This window comes from Talpa occidentalis, unplaced genomic scaffold, assembly GCF_014898055.3.
Source record: "Talpa occidentalis isolate TD23 unplaced genomic scaffold, MPIMG_talOcc4v2.1 talOcc4.7, whole genome shotgun sequence".
NCBI classification, from domain to species: Eukaryota; Metazoa; Chordata; class Mammalia; order Eulipotyphla; family Talpidae; genus Talpa; species Talpa occidentalis.
This window is the reverse complement of record NW_023605083.1, coordinates 123,152,925-123,174,204: the sequence shown is the minus strand read 5'-3', so window position 1 is coordinate 123,174,204 and position 21,280 is coordinate 123,152,925. Positions and strand designations below refer to the sequence as shown.

The 21,280-nt window shown below is 60.8% G+C and overlaps 3 protein-coding genes across 5 annotated transcripts in view; 1 reads left to right on the top strand and 2 right to left on the bottom strand.

Annotated features, from left to right (window-relative positions):
• The window catches only part of LOC119231608 (uncharacterized), a 34,608-nt gene extending 25,143 nt beyond the window's left edge, over positions 1-9,465 (top strand). The window contains exons 4-7 of one of the 3 annotated variants that reach the window (XM_054689002.1): positions 5,607-5,870; positions 6,080-6,142; positions 6,282-6,429; positions 9,254-9,465. In XM_054689002.1, the coding sequence (XP_054544977.1) occupies positions 5,607-5,870; positions 6,080-6,142; positions 6,282-6,429; positions 9,254-9,261 (483 nt within the window). In that variant the 3' untranslated portion in view covers positions 9,262-9,465. Of the gene's footprint in view, positions 1-4,853; positions 5,086-5,293; positions 5,351-5,606; positions 5,871-6,079; positions 6,143-6,281; positions 6,808-9,253 lie in introns of those variants that run through there. The other 2 variants (XR_008549529.1, XR_008549528.1) reach the window with 2 other exon arrangements.
• Positions 2,535-4,776, bottom strand: SPPL2C (signal peptide peptidase like 2C). Its single transcript, XM_037494041.1, has one exon. It carries the CDS (start codon positions 4,717-4,719, stop codon positions 2,638-2,640), a length of 2,082 nt encoding a protein of 693 aa, XP_037349938.1. The 5' UTR covers positions 4,720-4,776; the 3' UTR covers positions 2,535-2,637.
• A 232-nt stretch (positions 9,466-9,697) lies between the features above and the next one.
• The window catches only part of CRHR1 (corticotropin releasing hormone receptor 1), a 42,769-nt gene continuing 31,186 nt past the window's right edge, over positions 9,698-21,280 (bottom strand). Inside the window, exons 4-13 of the mRNA XM_037493829.1 lie at positions 19,279-19,364; positions 14,400-14,506; positions 13,665-13,785; positions 13,317-13,470; positions 13,029-13,089; positions 11,210-11,282; positions 10,903-10,988; positions 10,579-10,714; positions 10,394-10,435; positions 9,698-9,876 (exon numbers count right to left, since the gene is read on the bottom strand). Of these exons, the coding sequence (XP_037349726.1) occupies positions 9,736-9,876; positions 10,394-10,435; positions 10,579-10,714; positions 10,903-10,988; positions 11,210-11,282; positions 13,029-13,089; positions 13,317-13,470; positions 13,665-13,785; positions 14,400-14,506; positions 19,279-19,364 (1,007 nt within the window). The 3' untranslated portion in view covers positions 9,698-9,735. The remainder of the gene's footprint in view (positions 9,877-10,393; positions 10,436-10,578; positions 10,715-10,902; positions 10,989-11,209; positions 11,283-13,028; positions 13,090-13,316; positions 13,471-13,664; positions 13,786-14,399; positions 14,507-19,278; positions 19,365-21,280) is intronic.

Sequence of the window (21,280 nt, the reverse complement as noted above, 5' to 3'; positions counted from 1 at the left end):
GCAGCCGACAGTGATTTCCTCATGGATGGGGGGCTGGGGCTTGTGTCTCAGTATCCCCTCCACCAAGAAGGTGCTGCCCCATCAGCATCCCCATTTCCATAGGCCCAGGGTTACATCTGAAGAGAGAAGCCAGGACTGGCTGAGCCCAGGTGTACATTTGTGTGTGAGCCCAGGTGTACGTTTGTGTGTGCATGTGCATGTGTGCATGTGTATACATGTGCCTGTGCAGGGCATGTGTGTACCACATGCTACAGCCAGTGCTGGTGCATGTCCTGGGCGCAGGTGTGCATGATGGATGTGGAGAGGCCTATGTGTAGATTGTGTGTGTGCAAGGGTGCGGTATGAGTGTGAGCCCTTGTCTACGAGTGTCCACAGGTAGCAAGACCACCTCCCTGGGGAGCTGTGCTGGGGCACTGGGCACCCTAGCTGTGGGAGCTAGGGTGTAGTGGTACACCAGGCCTGACCTCAGGACCCCTGGACACGCCATTCCTGCTTCCCAACACCATCACCACATGCCAGGCTTTTGGGGGAAAGGGAAGTAGAGGCAGCAAATGCAGGCTGCTTGGCCCTTACCTCCCCCTGAGGCTCCTGGGTGAATAAGGGCCACAGGGGGCCTGTCCCACCTTGACCTCCCCATGAGAATCCTCTTCTTGGGAGACCTTGGCCCCAGCAGGAAGCTCTAATCCAGCATCCTCAGAGCAGTCCTGACTGCAGGTTCCTGAGACAGGAGTTCCTGTGTCCTCTGTCTGGGGTAAGGGAACTGAGGGGCCTTAGCCTGTCTAGCCCTTCCCCTTGGGTAGAGGGAGAGCTGTAGCCCACCCCTGATAGGCCCAGTGACGCAGGTCAGCAGTGGGGTGGCTGGGGGTGAGCCAGGGCCTGCGGAGGCCCCTCTGTCCAGGCCAGATGGCTGCCGGCTCCAGTGGCAGGGCTGCCAGCACCTCCGTTCAGTGTCCTGGCCCGGGTCCCTCACTCTGCCCATGTCCAGCCTGCACCTCCAGGTGCCATACACTGAGGGGGCTGCTCTTCTTCCCCAGTGACGGGCTTCCTTTGTGATGCTGTTACCTGTACCCCACTTGCCTCCTTAATCCCCACCCCCAGGATCCAGCCGGACCCCCAAGGGTCTGGGCTTTGCACTGACCAGGCCCTGAAGGAACCTGCGGAGATGGCCTGGCAGTAGGGTTGCCCTCATGGGGTCCTTGTTACTGTACAGTTCAGGCTGGATCAACTCCTCATTCATTCATTCATTCATTCCTCTAAGAAAATCAAGCACCTGCCTCACAGCGGGCCCTGTCCTGGGCCCCAAATCCACACATGAACAAGAAAAGGACCCCCTGCCCTCAGGAAGCTGGCATGTGGCCGGGGGAGCTGAGCAAACTAGTGAACAGGGTTGCAGTAAAAGGGTGGGGCGGGGGCTGCTTTAGAGAGGAAGGAAGGCCCCCCCCCCCAAGGAGGACATTTGAGCTGGGCTGGACACAGGAGGGGCAGCCAGGGGCTTCTGGAGGGGGGAGGAACAAGGAAGTTCCAGGGACAGGAAACAGCATGTGGGAAGGGAGCAAAAGAGGGGGCGAAGGAGGGAGGGAGTTGGGGCCTTATGCCTTATGGGAGCTGGATTGACTCGGAAAGCCTTTCAGAAGGGGAGTAACAGAAGCAGTTTACATTCCCACATGCAGGCCAGGGGGTCCGTCACCTTACTAGGCCAACTCATTCAACGGCCCCTCAGTCCTACAGAAGATCTGTTATTATCTCATTTTACAGATGGGGAAACTGAGGCACAGTGCGGCCAAGTCAAGTGCTCAATGAATGACACACACTAATTGTGCAGCCGGAATTCCACTGGGTAGGAGAGCCGGGGTCTCCTAAATTCTTCTACTCCAGCACTAGCCTCATTCTCAGATTCTTCCTGTTCTCCACCCAGCACCCACCCCAGCTGGAAGCAGCCTTCCCCTCCACTGCCACAGGGTGGGGCCCGCAGCAGGTGCATACAGTGTCTGTGTGGGCACCGGGCCTGGTGCTGCTGTCAGGGACACTTGAAGCTGTGGAGTTTAGCAGGGAGGAGGCTTGCAGGATGCTCAGGGATGTCTTAGTAAGCCAGGGTAACGTGACCTTGGGGTATATCTGTCTGGCATGGGAAGGGCATCCTGGCCAGAGGGAACAGCATGTGCAAAGAGAGAGGGAGAAGACGTAGCGTGATCAAGGAGGAACAAGGGTTCAGTTGGACCTGAGCCTGGGAAAGATGGACTGTGAGCTTAGGCTGGGGCTGCAGAGATGGTGGGGGACTGTGTGCCAGGCCAGCAAGCTGGGGTTCTGGCTCGTGGGGAGGGGCCAGCCAGGGAGAGGAGGAGTTGCTGTCTAGTAAGTCTGGGAACAAATGCTCCCAGGGAATTTGTGCAAGTCGGATGCCCTCTGTGAGTCCGTGTACCCCTGTGCACAATCTGGGGATGGTGCCAATCTTGAGGACCCTCTGGGCCCTGTGTGGACTTGCTCACGGTTGCTACTTTCCTATGGTCCTAACAAGCACAGAGGCCCTTCGGGTCGATATGGAATATCTTTAATGCCCCGATTTCTCTGTGCCATGCGTGGCTCTGCTCTGTGAAACTCTGCCAGCTCTTCTGGAGGCACATGTCCCAGGGGCCCGGGTCACATGGGAGCCTGGGCATCCATGCTCTTCTTTACCTTCAAGCCCTTCCTCTTGTGGAGTCCCATCCAGGACAGGCCGTCCTCGTGGGCCTGGGCGTGACCCAACTCTGAGGGTGGTGGCATCAGCGGCATCGGTGGCACCAGCGGCATCGGTGGCACCAGCGTCGCCCTCGGCATCAGCGGCGACAGCTCCTCTGAGGCCCCAGTGGAGGCCCGGGGCAGCTCCTCAGGGTCCAGGTTGGCATCACTCCAGCCCTCAGAGCTGTCACTGTGGCCATCAGGACCTGTGGCTTCATCCTCAGATAAGGTGACAATGTCGGCCATGTCGTCCCCGAGGTTGCTGTCTAAATCCCCTGCCAAGCAGTTGGTCGGCTCCTCAAACTCGCTGGATGTGTAGACGTCAGCTGCGTCCTCCTGCCTCTGCTCAGAGCCAACCGCAGGGGCGCTGCTGAGCCCTGCCACCAGCCGGGCGGGCGTCTTGGCTCTGACCTGGCCAGTCCAAAAAAGGGTGAACTCTTGGCGGCAGGCAGCCACAGCCAGGCTGGTGAGCAGGGTGCTGGACACCAGGTAGAGCAGGGCGGGCTGGCCCATCTGCATGAGGACCATGGCAATGAAAGTGACCAGCAGGCCCACAGCATAGGCCACGATGCAGGCCACGAAGTAGACCTGGCGGGAGCGCATTTGCACATCGAAGCGGTGACAGTAGGCCACCAGGAAGCCAGGGACCACAATGTCACCAAAGCCGAGGATGGAAAAGGGCTGATCGCACAGGGTCAAGACCGAGAAGCTCAGCCGGGGGACTTTGAGCACCATGGGCAGCCTCTCGTGGCTCGAGGAGTCTGCCGGGCCCGAGGCTACCTCCACCATGATGCTCTCACCAGTCCTGGTGAGGAGGGGCGTGACGAAGACAAAGAAGACGTCGAAGGCCAGCAGGGCCAGCAGGAAGGAGGTGCAGTTCTTGAGCGTGGGCAGCCGCACCTGCCGCAGCACGAAGAGGCAGTAGGCCACGCCCAGCAGGTCCTGCAGCAGCCACGCCCAGCGGTCCTCGTTGCGGTAGGCCACCCAGAGGGCCGTCACCATGGCGCACAGGCCGGCCAGCAGCAGCAGGGGCAGCTGCAGATAGGCCCGGCGGCCAGACAGGGCCCACTGGTATCGTGGCAGGGGCAGGTGGGGCACCAGGGGCGCCAGGCAGCTGTAGAGGCCGGTGCCTGCGCCCAGGCCAAAGATGGCGATCATGACGTAGACGAAGCAGTCGTAGAAGAAGTAGAGCAGCAGCATGATGGAGCAGGACATGGTGACCACCATGCCCGTCATGGCCGGCGTGAAGTCCACAGGCACGTCCTCGTCCTCCTGCCCACTGAGGGCTGCCACTGCCTCCAGCTGACGGTGACCGCCAGGCCCCCCTCCTCCTCGGGCCCGCCGCCGTTGCAGCTGGTCAGCCTCGGTCAGGCCTGCCCAGTAGCCGCCCACGGCCACGGTGCCGACGGCCAGGATGAAGATGATCACCATGTTGTAGTCCAGGATGGGCTCCGGGGGCGCGTACAGGGCCACTTGGACCAAGGCGCTGCCGTGCGTGTGGCTGAAGATGTCCAGCATGTCTGTGTAGCGGAGCACAGCCACGGGGATGGTCAGGTCTGGCAGGGGCTTCTGGGGGTCCTGGGACACCAGGGTGGTATCTGAGCACTGTTGACCGCTGACCCGGCTCACGATGAGCAAGCCGTGGGCGCCTCGGCCCTGAGCCAGCCAGCCCTTAGCATAGAAGCTGCAGTTGCCTCTCATGACCATGGCGGTGGTCTGGCGGAGGGGCCGCTGGCCGGGGGAGCTGGCCGGGGCCTGGGGGGTGGAGGCCTCACCCGGGCACCAGGGTGCGGTGGTGCCGTCGTGCAGGGGCAGGAGTGGGGCGTGGTGCAGGTCCCGGGGGAGGGTGACATAGTCGGAGCTGAACAGGACGCAGTAGTCCTTGCTCCAGTTCTCAGACACCACGTGGACCACGCCGTACTCCCCCCGGGCCGTGGTGCTGGGGAGGAGGAGCAGGAGGAGGAGCAGGAGGAGGAGGGACCCCAGGCATGCCATCCTCCTCATCCACCTGCTGCCGCGACCCAGTGCGGCCGCTGCTCACAGCCTAGTTCCCCTGCCCAGGGTGGGTGTGGCCCTTTGTCACAGAGCAGCTTGGCCTCCCATCTCGGAAACCAGGGCCACACCTACCTGGTCACAAAGCTGTGCCATCCCAGCCCAGGTGCTGGGTGGAGCGCGGGGTCCTGCCCGTCCCTGGCCCTGGGAGGGAGATCACCTGGACCAGGTGACCTGAAGCAGCAGGTGGAGGATGGAGCTGAGGATTCTTTTATTTATTTATTTAAATATTTATTTATTTATGCAAGAGCTGGGGTATAGGCCATAGGCGTGGGAGGGTGAGAGGATTCACCAGAGACAGAGCAGGGAACAGAACAGGTAGGTGGACTGAAGATACTGCTGAGGGGAGCAGTGGGAGAGACAGGAGAGGTCTGCTGCACCATGTGGGTATCTCCATGGCTGGCTGGGAATTGAACCCGCGCCACAGAGGCTGCAGACAGCTTCACAGCGCTGCGCTCAACCCGCTGCGCCACCGGGGAGGCCCTGGAGCTGAGGCTTCTGTGCTAACTTTGCCCCTTATGCACAGGGCAGCCTGGGCACATGCCTCTCCTCTGCACTGCAGGGAAACAGACACTGGACTAAGGTTTCTGGGGTCCTGGGAGCCGGGTGCGGGGCAGTGGAGGGGCTTCCCGTGGAGACACGTGGGTGGAGGAGGTGGTGTTCAGACCCAGGCTGCCGGCAGGGAAGCCTGACCCCATGTGGCCTATGCCCCATTGGGACTGCGCCCCAGCAGCTCATCCAGGCACCAGGTAGGAGGGGGCTGATTGATAGTGGGTGAAAGGGGCGTCCTTAAACCGTTACTTCACACCCTGTGCACGGCTCTGTTCCTACCTCCACAGCCGCTGGCGAGCCCGGGGGCGAAGCGCAGAAGTTTATTCTCAGCCTGGAGGCGAGAAGCCTGCTGTGGACTGAATGTTTGTGCGCCCCCACCCCGCGTTCCTGCGGTGGAGCCCCAGCCCGAGTGCGGTGGACGTGGAGGCGAGGACTTCGGACATGATGCTGTGAAGGCGGGCCTCGTGAGAAGGCTCTTGCAAGAGACACGAGAGGATCTTGCCCTCACCACGGAGAACCTGCAAGAGGGACTCTCCCCGGGAGCCAGACAGGTCAGCGCCTGCACCTCGCACCGCCCAGCCTCAAACCTGGGGGAATAAATGTTGCTTAAGCCCCCCAGGCTGTGGGGTTTGTGTTCCGGGGACTCGGGTCTCTCCTGTGGCGGGGGGTCAGCAGCCCCTGGCACTCCTTGGTTGGCAGCTGCGCAGCTCCCATCTCTGCCTTTGAGTTGCCTGGCGTTCCCACTGTGTCTCTGCCCTAGAAGACTCCGTCAGGTTCCACCAGGGCCCGGCCTCGTGAGCGCATCTCACTCAATGACTCTAAGGTCTGTTTCTAATAAGGTCGTAGGCACAAGTGCTGGGGGTAGGATGCCAACTTAACGTTTTGAGAAATAATTTGGCTTTTGAAATCCATTCCATTTTAACCCAGTCGCTGGTCTTCCTCCATGCCTCTCCTCTGATCAGCCCCACAGGTCTAGCAGACCCACAGGGCCATCCGTTGCAGCGCCGCATCGCCTTCCCAGCGAAGCCACACCCATGGGACACCATCTCCAACGGGCAGCTTTGGACCTCGAGGTGGAGGGCACGCTTCGAGGACTCTGCAAAGAGGCTGGCAAGTAGAACCTTGTAGGCCTGGACAATCTCTTCTCACCCAGTCGTGGACATTTGTCTCACCTAATTTGACAACTCTTTCTCTCTGACTCAGATTGTGTCTTTCAAGACATTCAGCTGATACTTCACGACAGTATCTCCCCTGGTTTGTGTCCTTCTGGTTCATCATCCATTAATACAACATTTCATTAGATTACAAACAGTAATTAAAATGCCAAGTTCACTGTCAGGAATACCTTAGGGAAGACATGCTGACGGGTGAGCCTACCCCCAGCCGGTGACCGAGAAGAGGCAGGGTCTGGGGAGGAGGCTGCCAGCTCCCCCCACGGGCTCCTGATGCGTCGGGTGTGGTGCCGAACGTGAGGAGGTGTGAACCTGTACCCTCAATCCTATAATGTGCTGTACACCAGCATCAGTGCAATTAAAAAAAAAAATCAAACGAGGACCACCTCTAGTCCCTCAAGTGGCACTGAGCTTACAACAGATCTCATTTTAATCCTGGGCCCTTTCAGTCTAGCTCTAATTTGGGGTTCAGAAAACAGGAACCCCAAACAGATCCCGCTCCTGCCCTTTCTCTCTGGTCCACCTGTGGGCTCCTGGTGCCCTGGACTCGGAGATTTCTCTGCAGGTTTATTTCCTCGGAAGCTCTTCCGGGGCCCCTGCTCACTAAGGCTGGTGTGTCAGTCCTCTGGCTGCTTCCTCAGATCCCCCCATCCCATCTCTGAACCCCCAACCCATCAGACTTGGAGCTGCTCTTCCCTGAGGCCGCTTGGTGCCCACCCTGCCCTGTTACATGCATGGCAGGTGCCCTTGGGGGCTCGCTCCCTGGGCCGGGACTCTGCTCCAAGCCCCTGCAGCACCCCCCTTTCCTCAGGGGTATCCCCTGACTCTGCAGCTTCCACTCCCTTCCCACCGCCCCCTTCGCCATGGTCTGGCTCTCAGGGTCACTGTGCAGGGCAGGCCAGGGGCAGTGTCTCTGCCTGTCACTGGGAGGCAGAGGTGGCACCTGGGGCTTTGCCTGCAGTCACTGGAGCAAAGGCAGACCCAGGAAGCAGGTTCAGGGGCCGTGTTCCTAGTTGCTGGCTCTAGAGATGGTTTAGACGTGAGGGACCAGATGGTCACCTGCTCTGTCCCCTGCCACCTCCGTGTCCTCCCACCCTGGGAGCAGGGGTGGGGGGGCGGGGGGAGTAGGGTTTGCTGTGCCCTCCCAGCCTCCTCTTAGTTGCACGGAGCACCTGGCAGGGCACCCCTGCTCTGCCCCCACTGCAAGGGATAGTGTTTGGGAGCGGCAGAGCAGGGTACCCCACATGGCCTGCAGGTACACCCACAGCTCCTTTCTGGGGCTGAGCCCTCACTCACAGCCCTCCCCTCCCGTGGGGCGCTCCCAGGTGCTGCTCAGGGGTCTCAGTCTGCTGTGAGTGTCCTGGCCGCGCACCCCCTTGCGCACACACGCGTGGATGCACACGTGGGGCCCCTCCCCGGTCAGACACCCAGAGGCTGTTGGGGCCTGTGCCGGGGTGGAGCATTAGTGCCCCCTCCCACCCTTAGGACACAGCCAGCAGCTTCCCCTGTGGCCTTGGTGTCTGGTGCTCTCCCTGGGCCTCCTGGGCCTCTGTGGTGTGGGAAGTGCTGGGGCATTATCCCCCCGGAAGCAGCCTTCACCCCGGACTGACAGAGCCGGTGGATGACAGGAGACTGTGTCCTCAAGCCTCTGTGGAACGAAGCTTCAGCGCCCGCAGGGGTGGCCGGCGTGTGCACACCCACGCTTCCCGCCACCTCACGCCCCCACCCACGTCCTGTGCTCCCTCCCCTGGGGTCTGTGTTCAGAACTGTGTTCCCCCGGGGCTGCTTCTGGGACCCCCGAGCTGAGGCGGCAGTCCCAAATCTACTTCTTCCTGGGCTGGGCTCTGCCCTCTCTGGGCCCACTGCCCTGTCCATGGAGCCCCCGATGTGCCCTCTCTCCTCCCCAGCCCCCCAGTATTGGTATTGTTCACCATGGCCCGTCCCCCTCTGCAAGCTCCCCCTTGACAAGCGTGTCCTTGTTGGGGCCTGGCTGGACCCGGGTCTACCCCGAAGCCCTTTCCCAGCCCACAGGGGTCACCTAGCACCCCATCCTTGATAAGTGTGAGTGGAATCAGGGTTCCTGGCCACACAGCGGCCTTCACGACTGAAAGCCTCATTTCTCTGAGGCGCCCTCTGCCTCCAGCCCCCCCCAGTCCAGGCCTTCACAAATGTTGATTGAAAAGATAAATATTATTATTTACATCAGCCACCCCTTCACACCCCACACCCTCCTCTCCTAGTCCACACCCCCAAAGTCCTGCTGTGGACGTGGGTGGGTTGAGTGGGGGCTGGGCCAGTCCACGCTGGGGTGTTAAACCATCCACTGGCTGTTTGCCCCCAAAGCCACTTGTCCTGCTCTAGGTGCTTGGGGCAGAGTGCTCCCCCCACCCCTCTGTCTTTGATCTATAGAGATGCTCCCCCAGAGCCCCGAAGCCAGCAGGCTGGATGGCCTCAAATATGCTCTGCCCCTCAAAGGCAGACTGGCTCTGGCTGGGCACAGCCCCCTCTGTCACCTTCCCAGGCCCCATCCTCTCACGAAGGGGGAGACAGCTGGGGCAGGGGCTGCCAGGTGTCAGGGTGAGAGTATTGCCGGTGCTTGGGGGCGTGTGGCCGCAGGGGAGTAAAGGCCCAAGGGTGCGAGGCAGCAAGGCAGGGCGTATCTGATGGCAGTGCCACGGTGCCAGATGAAGTCCAGGGTGCAGGGGGAGTTCTAGGGTGTGCGTGACGTCTGATGATCACCCGATGTCTAATGGTGCCTCCAGGGCTCTGATGCTGCGACCTGGGGACCCCGCGGTGTTGGAGCCCGGCGGAGACCAGAGGCCCCATCACGGTGAAGCAGATGTGGCCACAGGAGTTTCCCATGATGCCCCTGGGGAGCTCCTGCCCTTCGTTGCCCAGGAAAGCCCAGGTGCTCGGGGGAAGACAACTGTTGGAGGGGCCCACGAGCTGACTCCCTAGCTCCCCGTTTCCACTCCATTCCTCATCCTTTCTCCCCAGGGGGCAGCGGGGCAGGAGGTCAGCCCAGCTCATTTCCCATCTGTCCCGGGGCCGGCAGCTGCTCTCACAGCCCAGGAACTCCGGCCAAGTCAAGGGCTGGTGGGGCTTCCCAGGCCGTCAGTGCCCGCTGCTCCTGGGGGCACAGGGTGCAGGAAAAGGTGGTCCCCTCCAGAGACCCGGTGGCCGGCTGCGCCTGGCATCATCTTCCCAACCATAGACCTCGGGTGAGCGCTCCACGGCCCTCAGCTCAGACTGCCGTGGACTGCTTGATGCTGTGAAAGCTGACGCGGGTGGGGGAGGTGGGGATGGACATGGCGCGGGCCACACGGGCGCGGATGGAGTGCTTGTCCTGCCACCGGCGCCACCGCTTCCGGATGGCAGAGCGGACCTGTGGGCACAGAGCAAAGCACGTGTCCCCCAGGGCTGCCACCAGCAGCTGCACAGGTGCCCAGTGCCCAGATGAACACCGCACAGGTGAGCAGTACACAGGTGTGAGGTGCTCAGGTGAGCACTGCACAGGTGAGGTGCCCAGGGGGCCGATAGGAGGTGGCGACATTGGATTGGCGACATTGTGGGTCATTACTATAGTCAGAGCAGAGATGCCTTGTGGCCTTTGCCAGGAGTGTCCCTGCCCTCAACCCACAGGCACGCGCGGCCCCAGGGCTGTTTCCTGGTTTTAAACAACCGGTTTCACAGATTAACTGGCGGGACTGAGCAGCTCTGGCTTCTGGCCTCCATCCAGCGGCCCAGGAGGGCAAGGGGTGGCAGGAGCAGTGTGGCAGGCAGCAGGGACCCTCCCAGGGCCCCTGGGAGCAGGGGCAGAGAGAGGGCCTGTGGAGGGCAGGGGGGCCAGTCCCCACGGGGATCCCCTCCTACCATCCTGGGCCTGGGCCCCGGGTGCTTACCTCGCTGTTGAGGAAACAGTAGAACACAGACACGAAGAAACCCTGGAGGGGAGGGAGGAAGCCAGTCAAGGGGCGGGGCTGCCCCCTCTGGGCCGCCTCCTGCCCCCACCCCCCAGCCCCTGCCTGGACAACCCCTTCCTGGGAAGCACAGGGAGGCCAGGGCCGGAGTGGGAGAGCGGCTGTACCTGGAAGGATTCCAAGAAGGAGTTGAAGTAGATGAAGACGACCCGGGAGACCTCGTCCTCCCCGGGGTTCACGAAGAACAGCATGTAGGTGATGCCCAAGAGGGGGAGCAGCACCAGAGTGGCCTTCACAGCCTTCCTGAGGGGGCAGGGGGTGCACAGTCACATCCCACCCAGGAGGGGTTGAAGGGGGCCAGATCTGGGCGGGGGTTGGCAGGTCCCAGGAATATTGGGGTTTCAGGAGGGGCCACCAGGCCTGGGGGAGACCCTGGGTCAGAGGCTGGGGTCTCTGAAGCCCCCGAGGGTGTAGGAGGTGGGACCAGTTACCTGTACTGAATGGTCTCAGACGTGGTGGATGCCCGGAGCTTGGTCATGAGGATGCGGACGATGTTGAAAAGGAAGATAAAATTGATCTGCAATTTGAGCACACAGTGGGATGGCATGGGTGGGCAGCTGGGGACTCAGCAGCCTCGAGTCTGGTCTGGGACCTCCATTCTCCCTCCATCTTCATTAACACTTGCTCATCCGTGGCCCGGCACCCCCACCTCTGGCAGAGGGCCTTTTGGTCCATAGCAGAAATGGACTGCCCCTCCCCACAATGCCCCTCCCTCCAGCCCCCTACCCGGGTTCTTACCAGCAGGACCAAGATCATGGGGCCTTGGTAGATGTAGTCGGTGTACACCCCAGGCCTTTTGCCAAACCAGCACCTAGAAGGCCACGGGGGTAGGGGGTAGGAGGGGTAAGAGGGAGGGGGGTCATTTGGATCCAATTCAGGGGCATGGGGGAGGGGCATGCCTGGCCAGGGAAGGACAGGGGTCTGAGGTCAGGATCTAGGCGTCCCAGCTCCAACCCCGCCAGAAGGCCAAGCTCCTTGGGCCTGCCGCAATGCTTATCCCACCTGGAGGTCCTCTATTGAGGGATGAAGGGCTGAAGCAAACCCTGAGTATAACAGACACGGCCAACACCACTGCTGCCCCTGACCCAGCATGGCTTTGGCCCGTGCCCCTGGCGGTGCTGGGGGTGGGTGGCAGCACAGATCCTGCGCGTAGTGGGCAGCTGACACCCATTTCCAAGTCTGTTCATCAACCTCGAGGCGGATTCCACAGGCTCCGCCCGTGATGGGAGGCAGATGCTTTGCATTTCTCTGAATCTCCCTCCAGCAAGCTCTAGGGGGTCTGGCGGGGATGGGCACAGGGGAAGTCCTATGTCCTGGTGTGGCGATGGGCATGCAGCCCAGAATGCTTAGATTTCATGCCACCAGAAACCAGAAACTGAGATTTTTTTATGTGAAACCCCTTGGCTCTTTAAGGGTTGGCAACAAATCCAAGTTTTCAAGAGCACCAAGTTTTCTGCGTCAGGCAGATCAAAGGCCACAGCTGTCTGTGGGCCAAGTCAAGTCCTTGACCTGGGTCTGCAAGTTCTGACCACTCACACCTGGACCCTCCTGCGGTTGTGTCAGGGTCCTGCCACCAGGTGGGGCTCCAGAGCCGCCAGACCGACTTTCTTCTCCAGCGCAGGCTCCTTTTCCTTCCAGAATGTGAGCGTGCGGGCGGGCGCACACACAAACATACACGCACACATGCACACGCACACACGTGGCAGCACAGCAGCTTCTGGAAACCTGTTCTCTCCTGGGTACTCACTCTCACACCCGCACCCCTGCAGGCCAGGCACCATTGCCAGGGGTTAGCGACGTTCCTGCCCCGGGACCCAGGTCTCTGTCTGGGTGTCACTGCCAGGCCCAGTTGTGTCTGAAAGAGGGGTCCCCTCCTAGACTGGACACTCAGGCCGAGTATTGAGGGGTGGTATGGACACTCAAGTCCAATTTATAAGGTGCCTCAGCACTCAGGGCTGGAATGAGCGTCAGAGCTGGTGGGCACGTCTCTGAAACCCATGGAATCCTGTGTTAAAATAAGCCCTAGTTTTGATAAAAAAAACATTAATGTGGTATTTACTGCCAGATACCAGATATTACGCTGAAGGCTTAACAGATATTTTATGTATATATATATATACACACATACACAATATTTATGTATAAGCTCACGTCACCCCCATGAGGAGGGCGGTGTTATTACTAGGATGTCCGTTTTACAGATGAGGAAACTGAGGCACACCACAGCAACTAGCTCAAGGTCAAAGCGCTACTTCCGGATGGAGCCACAGTTCGGAACTGGGGTCGCTTGGCTCCACAGGCGGCCGGGACCCTTGCACAGTTCGGCTGCGAGAGCCCAGACAGGTAAGAGTCCGGCTCCTACTGCCCCAGCTCAGGCAGGCACAGGCGGGAGCCTCGGACCGAGTCCAGCCAGGGCGCCCTCCCTTCATAGACAAGAAACTGGTGCTGATGGGAAGGGGACTTGGTAGAGGCCCTTGGGGGTTGTCGGGCAGAGCTGGGCAGGAAGCCGGGGGCTCGGGGGGGGCCTGAGGGCTGTGAAGGGGAGGAGGTGACTCACTTCTCGTTGTCGTAGTAGAGCTTCCCGATGGCCCAGGCCACGATGATGGGGAAAGGCACACCTGGGGAGAGGCGGGCGGTCAGTCCCTCGGTAGGGGTGCGGGTGCAGGGCCGGGGCCCCAGGGTGGCTGAGAGTCTAGGGGCAGGCGGGGTTCCCGTCCAGTGTGTGCGGGGGCTGTGGGGCCCCAGGGAGGGGTGGGGGCTGTGGGGCACACCTTAGCACCCCAGCCTGGCCTCGGTCTCCCAGGGCCCCTGGACTGCGTCTGGCGGGCAAAGGCCCGCGCCTCACCCCAGCCGATGCAGATGAACATCCACTTGCGCAGCCGGTCAGTGGAGTAGGTGAGCACGATGGCCGTGTGCAGGTAGCAGCCCTCGCCGAACATCCAGAAGAAGTTGGTCACGTGGAAGTAGTTGTAGGCGGCGGTCACCAGCCTGCACCAGCCCTGCCGCCCCGTCCCCACCAGAGCCGCGGGTGAGCAGCGGCCGGGCTGGGCAGCGGCACCCACCCCGGGCCAGGGCCTTCTCTGGGTACTAGGGATCACCCCCAGCATCCTCCTGTCTGTGGGGTCCCAGGCCTGGCCTGGCCCTCCTCCACCGCGCTCCCCTTCCCTGGCCTGGGCTGCCCCGCAGGACGCACCACGTTGCTCTGGTGGACTTCGGGGCTCATGGTGAGCTGGACCACGAACCACGTGGCGTTGCGTAGGATGAAGGCCGAGATGAGGTTCCAGTGGATGATGTTTCTCAGGCACCTGATGCTCCTGGGGGTGATGGAAACAAGGAGAGGAGGGGGTGAGGGGTGAGCCGTCAGCATCACTCCAGCCCAGAAGTGTGGATGCGGAAACTGAGGCCCAGCGCAGGGCTGCTAAGTCACACCAGGAGGCGGGGGCAGAGGCCCTCTTGAGAGGCCAGTGTAGGGTCTTCTTCCCTGTGGCCCACCCAGGGTGGCAGAGCCTGGCACACAGCCCATGCTCCAGGACCAGTACTCCTGGGCACTCCACTCCCTGTAGCTCCAGTTTTGGGGGTCAGAAAACAGAAAACGCCTCCCAGTTTTGAGACCTGATGCTCCCCCAATTCTTGGCACAGACCTGCCTGACATGCCACCTGTATCCTGGGCAGTAGTGCTGAGACCAGGCAGGTCAAATCCAAATGGGGCTCCACCTTCCAGGTCTCTACAAATGGACGCCACCCTGTGGTGGTGGTCGTGGGGGGCTGGCAGAAGTGGCTCAGCCAGAGGAGCTAAGAGTCCTGCATCTGTCAGCCCCTCCCACTGAGGGGCAGGGGCCAGGCTCCCTTTCCCAGAGTCACCTGCCTCTTGCTCCTCCCTTGCTCAAGGCCAGACAGTGCTGGGGGGGTGTGGGGGGGCCCTTCTCACCTGAGCCGCAGGAAGAGGACAAAGGCCACCAGGAGGGCCACCAGGGAGATGCAGTGGCCCAGGTAGTTGATGATGACAGCAACGTGGTAGTGGACCTTGCTCTTCTTCTGTGGCAGGAGAGAGGGCAGAGGTGAGGCTCCTGTACCACTGCACCCCGTGTCCGGCCGGGACAGAGGGGTCACACCAATCACAGCTAACCCCTAACCTATCAGGGCCCCCACTGTGTGTGGGCAGTGCCCTTCTGTCTGTCCTCGAGTCCACGCTCTGTCCACTGCTCTGAGCTTTGGACAAATGGCAGTTACTTGAACCCCCACTTCTCATAGGGCCCCCACCCCAAGGGCACATGGGCTTGCACGGCTCGCAGATGTGCTCACACTCACATTTCCAGTCAGTCCAAAGAGCAGAGGCCTCGAGGTGCAGACACTGCCCCCTCTACTGTCTCTAGGTGGAGCCCCCCCGGTTCCTGATCATCCCTAAACCCATCTGCTGCAGGTGAAACCTGCTCTCGCTAGCTGGGCAGGGAGGAGGTGGGAGCAGCCACAGAATCATTAGAAAGCACAGAAAGTCTCTCCAGGCTCCAAAACACGCTTCCCAGGTCCTCCCCCGAACCCCTCCCCCTCCACCCGGGGCGCTGCTGGAGGTGAGGGGGGCGTTCCTCTAGGACTCCAGCCAAGCCCCCACTGTTCACTCTTCCTTCACGTCCTATGCCGATGGAGGCTGGAAATTGCTGAGGTCCCCCTCTTCCAATCACCCCAAGTCCCCCACCCCAGGGATGAAACCTTCCCATTTACAGAATATTTTCATCCCTCTTAAACCCTCATGCAACCACACGCGGGGGTCGGGGGGGAAGAGCTAGAAGGGGGTTTGTCTTGTTTTGCAGAAAAACAGGCTCCTCCATTTCAAACTGCCTCTACCTGCAGGCCACCCCACAATGGGGGAACTTGTAGCTCCCCAGTGCCAGGTCTATGTAGACTCCTGCCCTCTCCCCAGCAACGCCCCCACTCAGCCTTTTCCAGGTGCTGAGAGGGCTGGGCCCGGAGAACCGTGCACTCAGTGGGGTTTCACCAAAGCTGTGGTGGTGCTTGGGGGGGGTCAACACCAGTGCTCCCCAATCTCCAGAGGAGGAAACTGAGGCCCACATTCACCTACACAAGGACAAGGGGTGTAACCTCAGCAGCAGCACACCTTGAAAGCATTGGAAAGGGATCACTCCCCTCCACCTCCCACAAGCCCCCCAGCTCCTGCTGCACCCCTTCTGAAGGGGTGTCCTCCCTGAAGAACCTCTGAGGTCCAGGGAGCTCTGTCCTAGGGGCTGGTTTTCCTGGCTCTCAGGAACCTGGCAAGAAAGCACATTAGCAATTCAGGCTTTGGAAGGGCTGTGGCCCAGCAAGGGAGAGGGAAAGCGAGGAGGGGTTGGGGGGGGCATTGGCCCCTGTGCAAATGGGAGAGTCTCTGAGCGCCTGGCAACAGATGCCCAAATCTGGAGACACCAGAAGATACGCACGCATCACAGCTTGTCTGGAGCTGGTACTTAATTTCCTTTTATTAAATTTCCCACAAATCCATGCTGGGAAGCCGCTGGGTGATAGCAACATCTGCAGAGCCCGGGATGGAGAGATGCCCCAGCCTGGTTCTCGGCGCAAGTGGACAAGATGGGCAGAGTGTGCAGGGGCCTCTGCCCCCCATCTGCCCTCGATCACCCCCTCCCTGGCTGTCATGCATGATGTGCCTAGGCTGTGTGGCTTGGGTGGGGGGAGTCTTTTATTAAGCACCTATTGTATGCTGGGCACTGTACTGGGCAGGCTGTGTCTCCTGTGCCCTCTGTGCGCTGTCCTCTGGTTCTGTTCCATCATCAGCCTAGTCACAGGCCAGCTGGCCAGTCATCGGAATCCTGGTCTGCTTGGTCTTAAAGACCCTCTGTTCCCTGTGCCTGCAGTGCTTTTCTTGGGGGGTAAGCAGGATTGAAAAGACACTGGGGGAAGCACCCATGCTCTGGGCCAGAACCCTTGGAGGGAAGACAGGGGCTCAAGAGGGGTTTTCTCCACCAAGGCCAAAATGGTAGAGTTGGGTCAAACCATTAAAAGGAGCAAAGCCTCTTTGAGGCTCCTTGAGTTGGGGGGCCCAGGGCGTCTTTCACCTGTCATCAGGCGACATTCCTCGTTACATGAGCAATGGGAGCCAGCCAGGGTCACAGTGCGGAGGGGGCCCCAGAAGGCGGCTGGAGAGACACCAGTGTCTCCAGGAAAGCTGGGCAGCTACACTAACTGACCAGTGTCAGTGATACCCAGAAAGGACAGCAGCAACATCCAGGGATACCCCGAGAGGCAGTCAGCAGCAGTCCAAGAAAAAGTCACATTTAACTGCAGCAGCAGCTGGGGTGCCTGAAGGGCAAATGGACACAGCCCATCCCTGACCACACTCCACCCCGCCCCGACTGGCAGCCACCCCGGAGAGGTGGCACAGGGTGGCGCTGGGCAGAGACCTCTCGGCTGCACCCCCAGTGACCAGAATCCAATAAGCAATCGGTGACCGGCCAATTTGGGCCGGCTCTGCGAGACACACCTTGTCCCCAGTGGCGTTGCGGAGGCAGTGATGGCCCCTGCCCATCCCAGGGGCCCCCCGAGCCCCCAGCTCCGTCTCCCTCCTCCCCCGGCCCACCCAGTTTGCGGCTCTTCCTCTCCTGGGCTTCAAAGCCCCTCCCACCCCACCAGTGGGTCCTCTGGCCCTGGCTCCTTGAGATGTGGTCCTCACACCTGCAACGTCTGGTCTCCCAGGAGCTGGCAGGACTCTTTGGGAACGCAGAATCATACGGAAGCCTCCCCTTGCCCCACTGGGTCAGGCTCTTCCTTGTAGCAAGAAACCCACATGGTTCCGAAGCAGTTCAGAAGCCCTGGCCCAGCAACCTCCCCTGTGAGCAGCAGACCCGGCCCACAGTGACAGCCTGGGCGTCCCTGTCCTGTGCCACCAAGGCCCATCCCTGCCCTCGGCGGTGCGGGGGCGGGGAGCAAGTGTGTGGGTGTTGGGGGGCAGTGGTGGGGAGCACTGCTGTGTGTGGAGGGTGCTACTACGGGGAGTGGGGGCCATGCGGTGTGGTCGGTGCCATTCCCCAGGGACCGGGCCACGGGCCAGCACTGCGCCCCCTGGGAGGGCTTGTCCCCCGCGCAGGTCTCCCTGCCTGGCCTCTGGGCACCCTCACAAGCCCCATTTCACACGAAAGCCTTCTGCGAATCCATTATCTGCAAAGCCCCGGGTGCGCTGGGGCTTAACAGGGGCTTAGCCGAGGTGCAGAGCCGAGAAAAACGGCTGCTCCATGAATTGGAGACTTTCCTTTCTCTGGAGCTCCGGGAGGAGACTGGGGATCTTGGGGGCGGGGGGGATTCTGAAGAGGTTGGGGCTGGCAGAGGGGATGGCGTTTTCACTAAGTAAATGAATGGATCCCCAGAGTGAGGTGACAGGGCGGCAGGGACTGCGGGTGTGCCGCACTGCAGGGTGGACATGGGCGGCCCCCACCGAGTCCGGAACCTGAGGACAGGGTGCCTGTGTTGCTTGCGGTCTCTGCCTCGAAGCACCCCCTCTCCATCTGACTTCAGCTCACTTCACACGGGAAACAGGCAAAGGCTATCCTGGACCCCGAAGCCCCAGGTTCCAGGCTCCGGCTGACTCTGACCAGGTGACTTTGGCTGAGTCATTCTCCCTTTCTGGACCTCCGCTCCCCACTGGCAAGGCGGGTGGGTTGGCCTAAATTAAAGTTTCTCATCTTTACGCAGAGGCACTTGTTAAAAATACAGATTGCCAGGCCCTCCCCGAGAGTTCCATTTACCAGGTATTTGGGGTAGCCCGGGCCTGCCTGCATTTGAACAAGCACTCTGGGTGGCTCTCATTACCCGGCGGGTTTGGGAAGCTCGGATGGCACGGAGGGTACAGGTCCGCAGGGTCTCTAGAGGGGCATTCCAGTTGAGATCTCTTAGGTGCCGGGATTCTCAGGGCTGCCCAGACCAGCTCTTCCGCCCCGCGCCCCCAAAGCCTGCATACCTCAGGCGGCGTTGGGCATTTTCCTTCTGCCCTTTGCTTCCTGCTCACTCATTTTCCCATCTCCTTGACCCCCACCTTCCCTGGCAGCCACTGAAGGGGTGAGTGGAGGTGCCGGGGAGGGAGCAAGGGGCGCAGGAGTGGGCAGCAACACTGGGAGGTGGATACATTCGTACATCTGCCAACTATCTCCCTTCAAGGATTATTCATTGCAGCACTGTTTGCCATAACCGAAGACTGCGGATGAAGATTGGTTAAATAAATGATGGCGCCTCTGCGCAACATGATATTATGCAAATGCAAAAAGGAATGAGATGCTCTTTAGAGCTGATACGGAATAACCTCCAGGATGGATGATAATATGAAAAAAGCAAGGTGTCGAACGGTGTGTGTGATACGTAACATTTGGGTAAAAATAAAACAGAAGGCGAAGCCATCGTTACTGGGCGGTGCAGAGAAGGCTCTGGAAGGACACTTAAGAAAGCCGCAGACGTTGCTCTGGGGCGGGCAGGAGGCTTTTCTCCGTGTTCCCATTTGCACCTTCTGGATTTTGTATTATGTGTAAGGGTTTGGATTCTGACCCGGCCCCCCAGGCTGCACCCCCACTTGAGGTGGCTGGTGTTCACCCATCCCAATGAGAGTGGGTGGAAGGCACAAGGACTCGCTGGGCCCCTTCGAGCCTGCCCCTTCCCACCTGGCTCATCCTGCCTCAGGGGTGCCTGAGAGGTGACCCCGCCGTGAGTTCACAGCTCTTGCTCCCCAGGCGGCTTCCCGCAGGCCGGGCCTGGACATCAGCCTGTGCTGGGGGCCGACACCCCTGCACACCGGGCTCTCGCTGGCCCAGTCTTACCTCCTCATTGAGGATCTCCTGGCATTCCGAGTAGTTCACGCGGGCGGCCCAGCTTCCGTTGGCCAGACACTCCCGGTAGCCATTGTCTGAAAGAGAAGAGTCCGAGACAGCGGTGGGCTCCTCGCCCAAGGAGCAGCCTGGGTGTCCGTCTACCCTTTCGTCTGCGCATCTACCCAGCCATCTGGGCCAGCACAGGGGACTGCTTGCTAGGGTAGGGTGGGGGTAAAGCTGGGGAAAGAGGTTTCCCTATGACCCCCATCCTCCTGCCTTATTCTATTCACCAACAGGGACAGGGTGGACCCCAATGCCTGCCTCTGGGGCCACGGCTCTGCCCGCCCACGCTGGCGTGACCATGCCCATGGGACTGCCCTCAAGCAGGTGCGCTGGGCTAGCTCCTCGCAAGCCCTGGTGTGACAGCAGATCACATGGCGTTTCTCTTTAGAGAAATCTCCCATTTGGGGTCTTTTGTGGCAGCAAAAAAGAATGGTGAGGTGCCATGAGTCAGTCCTTGCTCGCGTGACCAGGCACAACAGGTGGAAGGGCAGGGCACGCTTATATGACAGCGCTTCCTAGGGGGGCTCTCTGCAGGGAGGCCTCCCCTGGGGATCCCACGTGGCCGTGTTCCACACAGGGTGGGGGCTCACTGGGCAGGGTCGGGCAGGCCTGGTGGAGCGCGGCAGCGTCTCACTACTAGGATCTGCTGCCGCTGGCTCCCAGCCTCACAGGGCACTGGGGAAGAGGACAGGAGAGGGGGCCAGGGAGAGAGGGAGGGTGGCGCAGCCCTCAGCCTGCAGCCCAGAGCCTGCCACCTTCTAAGGAGACGGAGAGGGGCCCTGTGGTCTGAGGCCTGCCTTCAGGGCTCCTGGGCGGCTGGAGCGGGCAGAGAACCCTTCTTACCCACCTCCTACCCATCCCCCCTGCACCGGGCCCTGAAACCCTGTAGGGGAGGGGCTGAGGGAGTTCCAAATCTTGAGTCTTTTCTCCTTTGCTGGCAGAGACTGCCCCGCCCCGCCCCGTGCCCCTCTCCAGCATGCGGCTCTAAATATGCTTCCTTAAGTTAATTCTGGCCCTGGCCCAGACTGCACTGTCTGAGAGAGCAATTGTGCCCTGAGCCATTTCCACTGGAGCCCTCCCCTGCGACAGGCCTTCCATGACCCCTGACCCGCAGGTCACATCCCCACCCCAGCAGGGCTGGGCGAGCCCCAGCCCCTGACCCTGGTGCCCGGCAGGGGTAGAGCGCTGCCTGGCAGACACAGGGGCTGCCCGGGACCAGCTCCACATGGCTGTGCTGCGTGGTGACCTCAGCCGGCGGCCTCTCCCGTGTCCTCATTTATAAGGAGCCGGGCTGGGCCAGCTGATCTCCAGGGCCGTGCAGCCTGGAGCTGCCTCTCTGCTGCAGCAGGACAACAGGGGGATGGTGGGGTGGCTGGGGGAAGAGAGGCTGTGCCACCAGGAGCGGGACCCCTCCTGCTCCACCCTGCTTGCTTGAGGCCCCTCTGCTCTGAGGCTGCTCCTGCAGCAGCCAGCGGGAACGAAGCTAAATGGCTTCCCCGTCCGTGGGCCTGAATCTCAGCATAGGGGAGCCGTGGGCAGAGTTGGCCAAGATGCTGCACAGCTTTGCTAATTGCAAAATAGGGATAACTGCTGGGGGGAGGCAAGGAACCTGGGAACCCAGTGTCTGCACCACAGACTGGAAGTGCCTGGGACCAGCAGCTGCTCCAGGGTGTCTGCAAAGGAAGGCGCCTGGGGGTGGAGACCTGGTGGCAAGGGGCACTGAATGGGGTCTCGACTCTCAACCAGACAGCCTGGGTTCAAGCCCATTACTGACGTGTGACCTTGGGCAAGTCTCACAACCTTTCAGCTTCTTTATCTGCAAGATAGGAATGATCCTCTCCCCCCTTTTTATTGAGGTAACATTTACAAACACTGCATTGGTTCCAGGTGCACAGTTTCCCACCTCGGCAACTGTGTATACTTAACACCTTGACAACCGTTCCTACCT

Excerpts from the sequence above, each read along its gene's own strand:
- SPPL2C (XM_037494041.1), bottom strand. The coding sequence starts at position 4,719 with ATGAGGAGGATGGCATGCCTGGGGTCCCTCCTCCTCCTGCTCCTCCTC.